Consider the following 15411-nt stretch of genomic DNA (forward strand, 5'->3'; position numbering starts at 1 on the left):
CCGCATGGCATATCTCACTGTTAACTTCACCTGTTAAATGTATCTATCGGATGCACACAATGTATCTCATTCATAATAACGGTATCTTTAGATAAGAAAAACTAATATTACATTTTTATTATTTTTACATACTTTTAACTTATTTAGAAATTCCTTTAAATACAAATTAAAAGATGGGCTATTGATTGAGTAAGACTGCAAATGTCGGCGGGCACATTTCAAATGCAATCTTGAAAATACCATTATAAAAATACTAACCTCAATCGGTAAAGTCTTATACGTAGTCTTATACTTTCTGTTATCTTTTAAGTTTGAAAATATAATAATTTCCCATTAAATTAAATAAATTAAAATTTAAGGTAAAAGATTTAGGAATAGTTGTCTGGGTGTTATTATATACAATAAATGTAATAAAATGTAAATTTTAAAAAACTAGTGGAAAGAAAAAAAATGACCATAAATTGTTTAATTTTCCATTTTTAAATATTTTTGAGATTTTTCAAAAAAATTTTATTTAAAGTAACACTCTCGTGCGAAATTATGAATGAAAATTATATTTTATTTCACAACATATTTTATTTAAGATCAACAATTTCGCATTAAGGTGAAATATTTATAAAACACGTGATCAATAGAATTATTTTTCCAAGCCCATGAATTCGATTAGGCTAAAAATAGCTTAGATGACGTCACTTTTATCGTGCGCTTGCATTCGTATGTGACTGATAAAGAAAGGCAAATGTTTACAGTCCGAAAGTCGAGATAAGCTTGGCGCCAAACTTGCCTATAAAAGCTCAACAACCGAATGCCGCAGAAGCCAGTCAAATTCAAGTGTTCAAGTGAAGCAGCCGCAACATAAGTCGCAGATTCCGCAGCAGTTACAGCAGTTGTATCCAGTGGTGTTAAGTGAATTCCTTATCGGGTCAGGTGTAAACTAGTGCGAAAATGTCGCAATCCGATAACGTGGCACGTGAGCAAACTGCGGCAAGCGCAGTGCCGGAGGCATGTCAAGGCTGCCGCGGCCAGTTGCCACGTGCCACGCCCGTGGAAGTGGAGGACATGGCCACCCCGTCGCTGGAGAGACTCATTCGAAAGGCCAACATGGCCCAGAAAATGCTGAACGATGTGATGAAGCAGATCCAACAGGAATCTCAGCTCTCCACCAAGGAGAGCAGTTCCAAGCACCACAGCTCCGATGGAGGTAAACGACGACACAGGGGACGCAAACATGGTCATCACACTAGCTCCTCTTCCAGTTCCAGTTCCGGCCACAGTGACTGCGAGCTGATCCTGGCGGAGCAGGAGGAGCACATGCCCAGGAGCAGGAGACACATTCGTGATGATCGCAAGCGGGATCGCTCCAGGTCTCGCGGTCGTTCCCGTGGTCACTCGCGTGGCCGTTCTCATGGGCGTTCTCGTTCCAGGTCCTACACCGATTCCCGACGATCCCGAGCATTGCCCCTGGCTCTGCCCGTTCGGATTTCCGTGTGAGTATCTGGCTGCATTCAGTATTATCCACTATTCATTACCCATTTTAAAAGTTAAGTGTGCACAAAAAAAAAACAAAAAAAAAAGGAAATTTAAATAAATAAAATATATAATATGCTTAAAGAAAAAATTAAAATGTATTTTAATTGAATTTAAATTGAAGGGGGTTTTTATATATTTTAGGTCCAGCAGTTTGTCTTTCTGGTCAACGTATTCAAGAAAATTAGTTACGTTCGCTGATGAAATGCTGAGATAGTCATTTGTTATTTTTACTTACCGAAATTGTGAAATATTTGAACCACAGATAAACCAAATTTTGTTATTTTTAAATATTTCTTATATTTTTTAAATGCCGTTTGTTTTTACATTAATAGTTTTTATTTTGTAGTTGTTGTGCTAATTATATGTTAAACATAAAAAATGGTTTCTCCCTCTCTTCTATAATTACTCGGTTTTGTTCTCGTTTTGATTGTGATCTATTAAGTTAATTTCTTCTTTTGATTTGTAGACTTTGCTGTGAGGTTGCTCCTTGCAGTCGCAACTTGCTGTTTGTTCTTAATAAATTCGTAAAATTCGATGTTAAATGTAATAAACCATTTCATTGCTTCGTACAAATAAATGCATATAAAAACCGACTAAAATCGCGTTAATCGCTATACAAACAAAGAGTGCTGTTGGCTCGTAAATTTTCATTTTTCTTTCTTTTTTTTCTTGGTTGCTTGATTGTTAAATGAGACACAAAAGAATTATGCTGCTGTCTGGCTCGGGCCGAATAAATTTTACCCAAGTGAACACCTTAATCTGCGACTTTATTTTGTGAGTTCTGTGGCTCTAATTGGTATGTTCATATTTCGTGGCTGCTATTTACTCGCTTTTCATGGCTTGCATTATTTATTGTATATCCGTAATTTAAGAGAGCTTTGTCTAAAAACAAATTTTGGCACATGGTTTCCGAAATGGGTTCAATTCGTCCCTCTGATCCTTCAACTCCTACTCTTCCTCCTAACACTTTTGGTTTTCCTCGATTTTATTTGACTGTTTAATGGGTTTTCCTTATGCTTTTGTAGGCTAGTTAAAATACAGCTATGTACTCGTATTACTTTTGGATTATTCGATACGAACTAAGAGTTATATTAATTTGTAGTTTGTTTGTCTGCTCCTAACTTGGCTTCCTTCCATTCCATTCTGCTGCTTGCTTGATTGAGTGTTTATGATAATTCGAAATTTAATTACGACTTGTATTTGATTCTCCTACAGGCTCATTCAATTTACTTTCATTTAATTCGTTTTTAAAAACATTTATCTACAACTCGACGAATGACAGTTTATTGTAATGGAAACACTAATGTGTGATTACTGCGATATCATGTCATATTATCTATGAATACTGCTGCTTTCTCGAATTCAAATTCAGCTGGCGACATACGAGTATTCGAGTGTGTGTGTACATCGGCTATATCGAATACATTTAGTTAACATTTTCATTGTGGCTTTACTTTTACTTTTACTTTGACTTTTACTTTAACTTTCACTTTTTTGTTTTCTGTGTGAGTCATGCAACATTTTCAGTCCTTTGAGGGTTTTTTCTTTTGATTATTTACAGCATTTGCTCAATACTCTACATGTACGTGGATTCGCTAACAACTAAATGAGTATTCTTCGATTGTATATCTTGGTATATATCCTATATACATAGATGAGCACACGACTGCCTCATAACGTAGACACGTACACACGGACACACATAAATATACATTCATATAAATTTGTACACAGCATATATCTGAGTTTTCGCTTTAGTTGAAATTAATTCAAGATTAAATTCCTCGTTTCATCGCCTCATCGCCCTGGGTGCACCTGGTACACAAAACCGAAACTTATAGACTTTATCGACTACTTTAGGAGTAGCTTTGTATAGGCCAAACACTCATTGCTTCTAACTTGGCGAGACTTGCACACACTTAGAAGAAGGTCGTCCTTTCTACATACGATGAAAAACAGTTCGATTCGAATCGATTCGATACGATAGTTGGCGATAGTTGGTAGTTTTGCAGTTAGTAGTTTGAGTTACAGTTTCGAGTGATATACGCTTTAGTCGTGTTTACGGATACTTAATAGACTACGTTAGTATATATACATACAACATTTCTGGAAGTTCGACAACTGACCTGGGTTCTTTCTGGACACATGCCATATGCATTCATGGGTATATAGCATGCACAATCGACAATACTTAGATATAGTAGATGACCTCTATAAATAGGGCAGGAGTTCATAATGGGAAGTGTTTCGATTCGATTCGGTATGTTTGGTTTTTGTTTTGGGTTGGATGGTTGGTGCAGAATTTTGATACTGATTGTCCGAAAGTTTACTGAGTGTTGTTCTGGTTGTTTCTTTTTTTTTTGGGGGGGGGGACAGGAGGGTATTACTGGGTTTTTGTGGGGCTCTTCCGAAAGTTTGGAGTAGAGGGGGGTTTATCATTTGAAAAGTGGTGTGGGGGTTAGGTAACAAATGCATTACAAAAATGTACAAAAACGGCCCGGCTGCTGCTGTTAAGTTTCTGGCTATCGGGGGGCCCAATCTCATCCAATATGCTGATCTTGCGATCAGATCTTACCAATGTCTCAGACGGATATCGAATAATCCGATTTCTCGCTAAGCAATTTTTGGCCAGGAGCGGGTGAATGTTGTTGGCGTTGTTGTTGCAGTGGCTGTTGTTGTTGTGGCTGCGGTGACTTTGAATGCGCTCGTTTGTGTGGTTGCTGTGGTGCCTGCTGCTGCTGCTGCTGTTGGTGGTGCTGCTGCTGGTGGTGCTTCTGCTGCTGTTGCTGTTGCTGCTGCTGTTGGTGCTCCTGCTGCAGCTGGGAGGTGGTGGAGGAGGGTCGGGACCAGAGCGATGACCTCTGACCCAGCTTGAGCTTCTTAATCGTATCCACATCGACCTCAACCTCGGCCAGCTCGATCCGTTCGCCCAGGCCGCCGTCCTCCGTGCGATGGAAGGCGCCGGCGTTGCACTCGGCCTGCAGCTGGAGCGGATGCAGCGTGCGCAGGATGCCGGCCCTGGATGCGTGTTTTCATTTGGGGGTGTGGGAGGTTGGTGGGTGGCAATCGTTGGGGGGTGTTAAGGGGGTGCAAGTACAAGAAAGGGTCCAGAGTTGGTTTTTTTGATTGCAACCACAGCATTCAAGCATTCATTCGTTTAAAGACCTAGTGGTGTTGTTCTAGTCTGGTGGTTGTGTGGTTGGGTGTGCGTGGGTGGGCACAGATTTCACTACCTGATTTATCAGCTTGCACCTTAATGGCTTTAAATTTTAACAGAAAATTCTCAAAGGATTCTAAACCTGAAGTATCTTTTTTAGAGCATACTTTTAGGCAGATGTTAACAGAAAATGTTAACATAACATGTTATCCAGGCACTTAGCTGGGCAACCAGGTCGTGAAATGGGTCCTTAACGGGCCCCCTCGGGGGGACCACACACCTCACCGTAGGCCAGGTCTCATGTCTGATCGATTGGGTCCATGTAGGTGCAGGAGATCTCGCCGCTGTCATAGCCGAAACCGTCCATGGCCTCCATGGCACCACCAACGTATTCACTCCCCCCATTGGCCGTATCCTATTTGGGCAGCGTGGGCGCTGTGAAGAACTTGGAGGAGAGCATGGCCGTCGAGGGATTGAGCAGTGTGCCCGGATGCTGCTGCTGAAGCTGCTGCTGCTGCTGCTGGTGAGGATGCGATTGCTGGTTGTGGTTGTGGTGGTGCGGTGGCTCATGCGCGGGCATTATGGACTTGTGTGGTATGGGGCGGAACTGTGAGGAGGGCGGCATGCAGGCTACCAACGGGCTATTACCAATGCCGTCCAGCCCCAACAGCTCCTGGCCATTGGCCTCCAGCTGATGGAGCTTGGGCGTGATCAGGAGGGGCTGCTGTTGCTTCAAACTACTACTGTTCGGATTGGAGCTACTATGCTGGGAATTGTTACTACTATTCTGCAACTGCTGCTTGTGGAACTGTTTCTGCTGCTGTGTACTGATCGATGGCGACTTGACCAATGTGGGTATGTGGCACTGTATGGAGTCTTGCGATTTGAAGGTGCTCGATATGGATTTTAGATTTCCGCCGCGCGGCGATAGAATTTTGTTCGAATTGCTCGATGTCGATGGTGTGGCTGTCGTATTGGTGGCTGTGGTGTTCGTGTTGCTGGTGGTGTTGTTGTTCATTTTGTTGCTGTTGTGGTGGCGCGGTGTGGTATTGGTGGAAAACTGATATTGCTGATGATGATACCTGGAGCGACCGCGGCGGGGCAATGATTTCTGTTCGGACATTGGTGACAGATCGGAGGAGGTGCTTGATTGTGCTCCATGGTAGATGATGCCTACGGCGGAATGGATCAACGGATCAACACGATGGTGGTGGTGGATCAATCGCAGCGCAGATCAATCGCAGGAGATGTTAGTGGGGAAGAAAAGAACAGAAAAACAAATAGCGGGCTGATAGAGAGTTTCTTTTTTGGCAGGGATACAATACATAGATAACATACATATATAACAAAATGTTAACAAAACTTAACACTAACTTAGCACTAGCAATTACAAAATTGGGTGTCTTAGTCTTATTGCTTGGCCTGATCTGAGTAATTCGTGTGGAGTTTTGTTTGGTGCAGTTTGGCCTACTACAGATATGTTATCGAGATATTGTGGTTTGGAAAGTGTTGTATTAGTCTAGAGTCTGCAAAAACAAAGCAACACAAAAAGAGAGTTCAGCTGGCAGAATACTTCAGGATAAAAGCCTAGGAGCTTACAACAGAGGACTTCTGCAGTGAAAGCCATCTCGATATAAGGTTTTTTTTAACAGACTTGAAATCAAATGAAAGAGCTCTTCATCAAATCAATAGAGAATATAAACTATAAAAAATAATAATTTCAGTTTTGAGCGGACATTCACTGCAGATAAACCAAAAAACTTGGGACTTTCTAATGATCCGTTTCAGAAAACTTCCCCATCCTTGACTTACTGTGCTTGATCTTGCCCTCGTGCTGGTTGGAGGACTCGGTGCGACTGGAGGTGAGCTGGTCCTGGTCCGATTCCGACTCCTCGCTCTCCGGCTCCGTCTTCCTGGAGTGGCGCCTCCGGTTCTTGGACTGCACATGGAATATGGAACAGCGGGAAATTAGTCTGGATTGACATCTCTGTGCGGGGTATTTCGCAGCTAGCGACTACAAAGCGCCTGGGACAAAAGAACGCTTCTCGAACAAAAGAATGGGTAACTCAAGATTGGCAGGTGACATGGATCCAGGGCATTTCAGCCCCTTGGCATGATTTACGGCATTGCAATTAATGTGAACTGAAGAGCAAACAAATACACGAGCATGGAATATAACATAAAAAGCACGTAGTACACTTAGAAAAACACTAATTGTGGCATGGCCACATTCGATCAATCGAAGTACTTAGTAGTAGAAGGAGAGATACAGAGAGAGGAGAGAGAGAGCTAAATCAAAGAAATGAATAAACAAACGCACGATATTATGGAACGGTGAGGTCTGATAATAATTATGAATTGTCTTTAGTGGACGTTGGTGGTGGTGGTGGTGATGGGTGGTGGTTGTTGTTGGTGGGTGGTTCAGTACCGCGGCTGGTGGTGGCGACGAGCAGCCCTCGGCCAGGGCCCGCTCGTGGTACATGAACGAGTGGAGCAGCGTGTTGGCCGGTCCGCCGTGGTGCGGCTGCGACATGTTGCCCCCAGCCTCCGACAGCTGGAAGGTGGCGTACGGCGAGATGTCCTCGGAGGTTTCTGTGGAAAGACGTCCTCGGGCGGTTAGGGGATCTGATCGAGTGGCAGGGCTCAACAGGGGTCACAGAAATCTCAAGTGCTTTTTTAGTTAAATCAGTTGAATCAAGAGTTTATACTTGGAATTACTAATTGAGATATAATTCAACTTCCATTGAAAACGATTATTTTCCTCTTTTGTACTCAGATGGATTTTTGAAAGGATTCTTTTAGTTGAGATTTCTGAGAACCAATCACTCACCTGGAATCTTATCGTTGTTCTGCATAGACACCTTGTGAATGGTGGCATAATACCGCTCCCGCTGTGCAGCCTCTGAATTTGCTCGATTCTCGAGTGATTCCTTTTGAATTTGACTTTGCTCTGCGAGCGGTGGTGCATTTTTAAGCACTGGGTCAATTAGTGGAGCTCTGGTTGTCATGGAGATTATATACTTACTGTGTCTGTAGCAAACGATGATCATGATGATGGTGCAGAACATGCCCGATACCGCCGCAATGGTTGGAATGAGCAGGTTTATATTGGCGAATATCACATTGGTTTGACCACCATGGCCACGGTGCATGATTTCTGGCGGCGGTGGATCACCATCCTTGGTCAGGGTCACAAAGTTGAATTCCGCCTGCGAGATGCCAGCCACATTGTGCGCCTCCATGCGAAGTTGATAGAGCGTCGATGGTTGCAGATTGTTGACCACTATGCGACGCTGTGGCTTCAAGGCATTGGAAACTGCGAAGAAAAAAACCCTTTAATTGTATGATACAGTTGTTGGTCATAATAGAAACAGTCTAAGAAGATGTAAACCAGGTAATTAAGGGCCTGATCACTACTTCTTATAAATGTTCAGCAAGTTTCGTAATAAAGGTTGATGAGCTCACCTAGCACCCATTCCGCATCCGGATCCTCGGTAACCGCCCGGTACTGCAGGACGAAGTAGAGCAAAGGACACCCGTTGTCCGGCCAGGAGTGCAAGCGGACCAGCAGCGAGGTCGAGTTGGGGGCCAGAAGGGCGGTGGAGGCCGGATGACCAGGCGACTGACCCTGAGTGCGCACGTGCAGAATGGTGCTGGTGGGCGAGGTGCCCACCTTGTTCTGGGCACTCAGGTGGATCTGGTACGTGCTGCCACACATCAGGCCCTTGAGCTCATGACTGGAGGCATGACGCGACAATTGCATCTCGTCCGTGTTGCCATTGGCACGCCGATAGAACAAGGTGTAGCCGGTGATGGGTGCATTGCCCGTGAAGCCGCACTTCCAGTGCATCAGGATGCTGCTCGAGGTGGCACTCGTGACATAGAGAACGGGAGCTGTAGGTGGCACTTGGACCATAAGGGTGTGCGTTAGTCGATCCGTTCCAATGCCGTTGTCCACCTGACAGCTGTAGTTGCCACCATCCGCCAGTTGCAGGCTGGAGATGATCAGATCGCCACTGTCCAGCAGCTGGGAGTTATGCAGTCCACCTTGCCGCAGTGCCACATCCGATTTGAACCACTCCCGCTTGGGTTTTCCGACCGCCGTGCAGGGCAATGTAACGGTGGATCTCCAAGGACGCACCACTGGGCCACCAAAGGATATGATCCTAGCCGGTATGCGATTCGTGGTTATTTGCGAGGACACTCGCGAACTCTTGCCCTCGCCCACTCGCGTGCTGGCCGTCACCCAGAACTGGTACTCCATGTGCGGATGCAGTCCCTTGGCTTCGTAGTAGGCCTGCTGTGAGGGCAGACTACGCTTCTCATTGTTCAGCTCCTCGCGACCGTTCACCACGCGTGTGTATAGACTGTACTTGGTGATCACGCCGTTCGGCTCATTTGGTGGCAGCCAAGAGATGTACAGGGATTGCGATGAACTGGACACCACTTTGATGTCAGCCGGTGCCTCGGGAACATCCTCTTCGCTGTGGCAAAACAATGGCTTCGATACCACGCCATCGCCCATACGCGTGTGTGCCAGCACCTGAATGCTGTAGTTGGTGTACTTTCGCAGTCCTGTCAGCACCATGGTGAGTGCTGTCGTTTTCCTGGACTCCACTTCGTCCTTGCTGGGCTGAATGTCGTCGATGATGGGCTCAAATATCAGCTTGTAGCCCTGCAGCAGTCCATTGGTGTGGTAAATTGGCGGTGGTTGCCAGGACACCTGCAGCGATTGGGAGGACAAGGCGGCACAGCGCACGTCCTCTGGCGGCCGACTAGGAACTGATTAAAAACAAATTGAATAAAATCATTAAGATATTGATGTATATTATAGCATTATAAACTTACCATCTTCCATAGTTTGAGCAGCGGTGGGTTCCGAAAGAGGTCCTGGCCCAACCTGATTGAAGGCCTGCACCACCACGGTGTATCGGGCGAACTTTGCCAGTCCGCTGAGTAGTAGCTCTCCATTGCCGCCATCGCCATCGCCGGAAACGGAAGTGAAGTTGTATGCCGTATTGCCCGAACTGGAGAGCTTGTAGCCCACATTGTAGCCCTGAATGTCACCATGTCGCAGCTCCGGCAATGGAGCCACCCAACTGATGAGCAGCTCGGTGGAGGACAAAGGTCTGGCGGAGAGGCTAAGCGGAGGTCCTGCCGGGCGCTGTGGTTCCGTGCGCACTATCAGCTCCTGACTGGGTGCACTGCGTCCGGCCGAGCCCTCGGCAATCACACGGAAAGCGTAACGTGTCGCCGGCTTCAGGTTCTCGATCATGGCATTGAAGTGTGGCGGATCCTTGACCTCGATCTGCTGCCACTGGTCCACGAACAAAGCTGGTGGGAGAGAATCTAATTACGTTGGAAACTTTAACATCTCTTCAAATTCGTTAACTCCATTCCATGCATATACGTACGATCTGCCTCGCGGAACTCCACAATGTACTTGGTCACATCGCCGGTGCCCAGAGTTTTGGGCTGCCACTTGATGTTCACCGAACGACTGCTGATCATGGCCGCCTCCAGGACACTGGGTGGCAGTGGTGGTTCCTGGACCTGCAGCTGCACCAGCTGCTGATCGTTGCCATACAGATTGCTGGCCCGACAGAAGTACGGACCACTGTCGGTGGCGTCCACGGTGCGGATTTGCAGCTCGGCGGACACGCCATCTGGTGTGGCCTCCTGCTTCACCGAGATCCTGAAAGCGAATGCAAAGTGCAGCGGTATTACTTTCGTTCGCTTTCCGCAGCATCGGCTGAGTGCACTCACTTGTAATTGGTTGACGGATTCAGCGTGTTCTTGCCCGAGCGCATCCAAACAATGTTAATCGGCTTGTCCCCACTGACGGCACATTGGAGCAGTGCCGTGTCGCCCTTCTTCACCATCACGGAGCGCGATGTGGACGAGAAGTACGGCGAGGCTGAAAACGGCGGGAATTTTGCCCATTTTAATTACGATGTTGCATTCCTCCGGGGGCCACAGCATTGCAATTAACCAAATTGCCGGGGGGGGGGGGGGGGGGGGGGGGGCAGCCACCAACCATCATCGTTGCTACTTAATACTCACAGTTCACTTTCAGCTGGATGACCTTTCCGATGCCGGTGCCGATGCCATTGTTGGCCTGGCACAGATAGAAGCCCTCGCGATCCTCCTTCACGTGCTGCAGCAGCAGGGAGCCATTGCCCAGGAGCTTGGTGAAGGGACGCTCGCGGACTTCCTCGTACTCTCCCGACTTGCTGCCTGTGGGAAGACATTGAAAGCCGCAGAGGATGTTGGTAAATACTACATGTTTTTATAAAAATATATTCTCTGCTAACAAATTATATGCATTAATTTATATGCAAGACATAGTTAAGCATTATAAAACACACAGTATTATGTGATGATTGTTTCCCGCAGACTTAAGACTAATAATCCATTTTAATTCCGGACTTCGTAAGTTATATAATCTTATAATTTATATATGCTTCAGTGTCTAACCTGTAGCCTTCTTCCACACGATGCTGGGTGTGGGCACACCCTGCGCCTGGCAGTGCAACATAATGTGGCGATTGCGCTCCACATTCGCGTCCACGGGCTCGACGATCCAGCGAGGTGGCACTACGGGGCGTATGCGTGATATGGGGAGAAATAGTTAGCTAACTCGGAAAATGGCTGAGAGAGTTTAGAACGAATGATTGAAATCAAAACTGCTAAGACATACAGTAAGAGTAATGGTTCTTTAGAAAGAGATATAGAGAGAGAGACAGAGACAGAGAGGAAAAGTGAAGATTTCTGGCAAAGTAAAAAACGGCATAAAAGAATTTTGCTGTTTACGATCTTAAGATTTTCATTGTGCCTAGCACAAATGTAAAAACTGGTTGAATAGTGGTAGCAATATTGTAGGAACTTTTCAACTAATATACAAAAGGATATCTGTTTTATTTTTTTTTTTTTTTTGTGGGTTGGATTGCTTCAAAATCAAATACAAAAAATTATTTCATATGCAACTCAGTCAAAAATGGAACAAAAATAATGTAGATTCTTTGATGTCATCATGTTTAAGGAAAATCATTTAGGAATGTCCGTGGGGAAAATGAATTCATTTCGTTCTTTTGTTGGTGTGCAAGGACTTTATTTTGATTTCTTTTTGTTTCGTATCTTTTCATATCGTTTCTTTTCGTTTATTCAAATTGATCGCTTTCTCTTTTGTGTGTTTTCTTTGATTCGCCCACGCTCTGTGCCTCGCTGTTTGAAAAAATCGCAAAAAAGGCTTAATATGTTCTGGTATATTCGGCGCATAAATTAAATGACAAAGGCATGCCAGAAGCGAAAATTGAAAATATATTTGCATAGAAATTATAGAATGCGCAACATAAATGTGAACGTGGTGTGAGTTTTATAGTTGGACACGCAGCTAACAAAACACGAAAAAAGCGAAACAATAAAATGGGATTTCAATACAGAAAACAAAACCAAAAAAATCACCCACCATAGCGACGTTTTCAATAAATTATAAACTGTTTACGTGGCAGCTGCATTTAATTGCCAGCCTTTGTTTGTGCAGCAATAACAAAATGAAAAATGTTAATTAAAAATTAAGCCCGAACAAGGAGCAAATTATAGAGCTCCAAATGAAATTATCAGCTGGCCCAGGGCTCCAGTATTAATTAAAATGATTTCTGGTTATTATGGCATAATTTTTTTTTTATTTTATTCTTTGGGGTGTTTTTGCATAGTTTGGGGTTGGTTTTTTTTTTTGGGTGGCAGCGTGTCTAATTCGAATACGGAAAAAATCTTTGCACACAACAACAGCAGCGTCAGCCTGGGATATGGAGCATTGGCAAAACAAATAGAAATATAAACATAAATAAATTAAATTTCGGATAACTGTGTGCGTCGAGCTCAGCTCGAATATAAATATAATTGCCCACACCCCCAAGCTGGCTGGCGAAATTGGGTGGAAAAAGCTGAACAGAGCAATCTGTGTGTGAAAGGAGGGAAATTCAAAAAACGAATTAAAACGAGAGCTTAAGAACTGAGCACTAGGAGTGGGAGGAAACGAAATGAAACGAAACCAAACGGAGAGCAAGCAAATCATAAATAAATTGAAATTAAAATTCATTTGTCACAGCACTACGCGCATGCAGATGGCACCGAGCAAACTTAAAATTGCATTTCTAATCTGTACAAAAAGGCATGCAGAAATGAAAAATGCAGCATGTTGCAGCCGCTTCTCTAGCTAAACAAAAAAAAAAAAAAAACAACCATTCTCAACTACATTAGCAAATACTGCGAAGCTTTAAGTTTCTTATCCATTTAGTTTCCCGGTCGGATCTCCGGCATTTATTTTCTTTATTTTTGCGGTTTAGTTCACATTGCTCTGCAATAAGATTATGTTTAAGCGTTTTGTCACTCACACGCACGCACGCACACGCAATCAGGCACTCACACAAGCGAAAGGGGTGGCTACACCGAAAAAAAATAGTCGGGGATTACAATGATATATTTCGAGACAAGTCAAGTAGTTGGTTTCTAGTGCTGCAAATCAGCACATTTGGAATATGCAAAATTATTTATATTTAAATAATGTTTATCTGTAAGGATACATTGATCCATAAATTAACATAATTTTGGAGCCTATGTTATTTTTCCAACTAATATTGTAAAATTAAATGAATCCCCTCTCAAGTTTTTTCGGTGTGGAAATATAGTAAGCGATTAGAGAGGCCAAAATCAAATTTGAAGCGTAAGCGCGAGTTTCATAGCATCTTCGAAGGATTTTTTGGGAGGATTCGTTGCTCTCTTTTTTTTTTTTGTGCGAACTCATTCATTTTCAGCGTTTGCCTTGTTTATTCGTTCGTTAATTAAGCACAGCACATTGAGCATAGTGGAGTATGAAGTGGAGTTTTCGAAAGCTGCAAGTCAAAAATGAAGAGAGAGGAGCCAAGGGGTTAACAAAGGATATTCTGCATGTATCCTGCAGACCGGAGCATCCAGCATCGCACTGGCCGGCAACCAAAAAAATGTGGGGCATTGCGAATAAGGCAAACGAATCTTAAAGCAGCTTGTTATCCATGTTTATGCAAGGAGTATTTGTATAAATTATAAATTACAGCTAATCACAAAGCCGTGCACGCCCTCCGAGCTCGTCAAATTTGAACGACCACCAATTGAATTTTGCGCTGGGAGAGCGCACACTTAATTTATGCAGCTAAAGCCCGACTTGTCGTATAAGAAGCGTTTCAAATAATATGCAGCAAATGAAAAGAGATAAGATATTCATAAGCTTTATGGGTAATTTGTTTAGATTTTTGGTTACGAAGCGCATAAAAAGCAGTGCAGTTAAAACGTTTTACCTGGTGAGACGGTTGTCAAAAAAACCCACAGCGTGCCAAAGCGACTTAAAGGTGACGGGGAACTCTTAATTGTAGATTAGTAGGGGGTTTTCGGGGATTTTTTTTTAAGCTGTACGTTTTTTATTTTGAGTTATGGGTGGTTTTCTTAGTGAAAGTCAAAAAATCAAAGCGCCTTCGGGCTGTGCAACATTCAGTTGCACCGGGGCTTCAGTTCAATAGAACTCCAAAAAAACTGGGTCAGCCCATTGTTCATTGTTGTTAAAAATCAACCAAAAATATCATCAACAACTGAAAATACCATTAAGAAGCTGTTCTTGAATACATCAGCGGGAAAGCAAAAAGTTATTGAGGGGCAAGTGAAGTTGTTCGCTTAGTTTGTATGTGTAGTGTGATTTTGTTGATTGTGTTTTAAGAGAAGTAATATCGCCATAGCTGTTTGTTGTATCGAATAGTATTTAATGATTTAATTATTCATTTTTGGATATTTCATATAGGAAATGTGGGTTTCCTGGAGTTTCTAAAGATATTTATTCCACGCCTATAAGTAGGCAATATATTTTGCTTAAGCAGTAATTAGGTTGTTCTTTAAATAAATGCTTTTGAAGAAGTTACTGCAGTTAAAAGACTTGAGTTTAATTTTAATTTTGATAGCGTATGGCTTTTCTCTTCTTGTCTGTGGTGTTTATCTGTGGTGATGGGTACGCTAGTACGCTACCTTTGACCTGCAAGAGGGCCGTATACTTGATCTCGGCCGCCGGATTCTTGGCCACGCACGTGTACTCGCCGGAATGCGTGGCCGACAGCGACGGAATGCTCAGCAGGGAGCTGTACTGGTCTAGCATGGTGACATTGGCCCCCAAAAGGTCGGGCAGCGGATCACCGTCCTTCAGCCAGATGAGCTTCAGCGGCGGATCGCCCCTGGACACCCCGCAGACGGTCCTCGTCCGCATGCCCTCGGCCAAACCCTCCTGGAAGGCGAACGGTTCTATGCTCGGCGGCACTGCAAGAGGAAAGATCAGGCGAAACGGGTTAGGATTGGCACAGCTGGTCAAGTGGACACCTGCGCCTGAGGACGACCTGGAGGACGCGATATTCCCACGTTGCTTTACGATTGATGATGATTGCTGATTGTTGTCAATTTGTACGCTCTGTAAACCTTCGCAGTTTTGTTAACACATTCGAATCGAAAAACGCTACTTAATCTTGTACAAACATTCCGAAAGTGGAAACATCATTTACAAAGGATAGCAAGGATCGTATGTATATATATATATAAGGTAAGATGTATGTATATGCAATTCAATGGTTCTGTGTTACATGGTACATGAATCAAAGTGCATACAAAAGGAAACTCAACTACTTGCAACTAAACGGGATTACAAATACTGG

General features: G+C 44.0%; 2 protein-coding genes and 1 pseudogene across 18 annotated transcripts in view; 1 reads left to right on the plus strand and 2 right to left on the minus strand.

Moving 5' to 3' along the window:
• The first annotated feature begins 826 nt into the window (after positions 1 to 826).
• Positions 827 to 1783, plus strand: LOC120448586 (arginine/serine-rich coiled-coil protein 2). Of its 4 annotated transcripts, XM_039630666.2 has the most exons (3): positions 866 to 1201; positions 1257 to 1487; positions 1672 to 1783. In XM_039630666.2, exons 1-3 carry the CDS (start codon positions 1005 to 1007, stop codon positions 1742 to 1744), a joined length of 501 nt encoding a protein of 166 aa, XP_039486600.1. In that variant the 5' UTR covers positions 866 to 1004; the 3' UTR covers positions 1745 to 1783. The 4 variants fall into 4 exon arrangements, with proteins under 4 accessions (XP_039486598.1, XP_039486601.1, XP_039486599.1 ...); XM_039630664.1 differs by having other exon boundaries at positions 827 to 1487; positions 1672 to 1779; XM_039630667.1 differs by lacking the exon at positions 1672 to 1783 and having other exon boundaries at positions 827 to 1201; positions 1257 to 1436.
• Positions 1784 to 3806: 2023 nt separating this feature from the next.
• Positions 3807 to 4701, minus strand: LOC120447997 (annotated as a pseudogene).
• Positions 4702 to 5092: 391 nt separating this feature from the next.
• LOC120447995 (Down syndrome cell adhesion molecule-like protein Dscam2) overlaps positions 5093 to 15411 on the minus strand; it is a 31029-nt gene continuing 20710 nt past the window's right edge. For 2 of the 14 annotated variants that reach the window (XM_039629692.2, XM_039629704.2), the window contains 11 exons: positions 11165 to 11284; positions 10751 to 10924; positions 10454 to 10604; positions 10102 to 10382; positions 9536 to 10036; positions 8153 to 9469; positions 7713 to 8003; positions 7518 to 7664; positions 7116 to 7279; positions 6500 to 6626; positions 5093 to 5860 (listed from right to left, as the gene is read on the minus strand). In XM_039629692.2, coding sequence (XP_039485626.1) covers positions 5103 to 5860; positions 6500 to 6626; positions 7116 to 7279; positions 7518 to 7664; positions 7713 to 8003; positions 8153 to 9469; positions 9536 to 10036; positions 10102 to 10382; positions 10454 to 10604; positions 10751 to 10924; positions 11165 to 11284 — 4031 coding nt within the window. In that variant the 3' untranslated portion in view covers positions 5093 to 5102. Of the gene's footprint in view, positions 6214 to 6499; positions 6627 to 7115; positions 7280 to 7517; positions 7665 to 7712; positions 8004 to 8152; positions 9470 to 9535; positions 10037 to 10101; positions 10383 to 10453; positions 10605 to 10750; positions 10925 to 11164; positions 11285 to 14737; positions 15239 to 15411 lie in introns of those variants that run through there. The other 12 variants (XM_039629699.2, XM_039629695.2, XM_039629697.2 and 9 more) reach the window with 12 other exon arrangements.

This window comes from Drosophila santomea, chromosome 3L, assembly GCF_016746245.2.
Source record: "Drosophila santomea strain STO CAGO 1482 chromosome 3L, Prin_Dsan_1.1, whole genome shotgun sequence".
In the NCBI taxonomy this organism is placed as follows: domain Eukaryota; kingdom Metazoa; phylum Arthropoda; class Insecta; order Diptera; family Drosophilidae; genus Drosophila; species Drosophila santomea.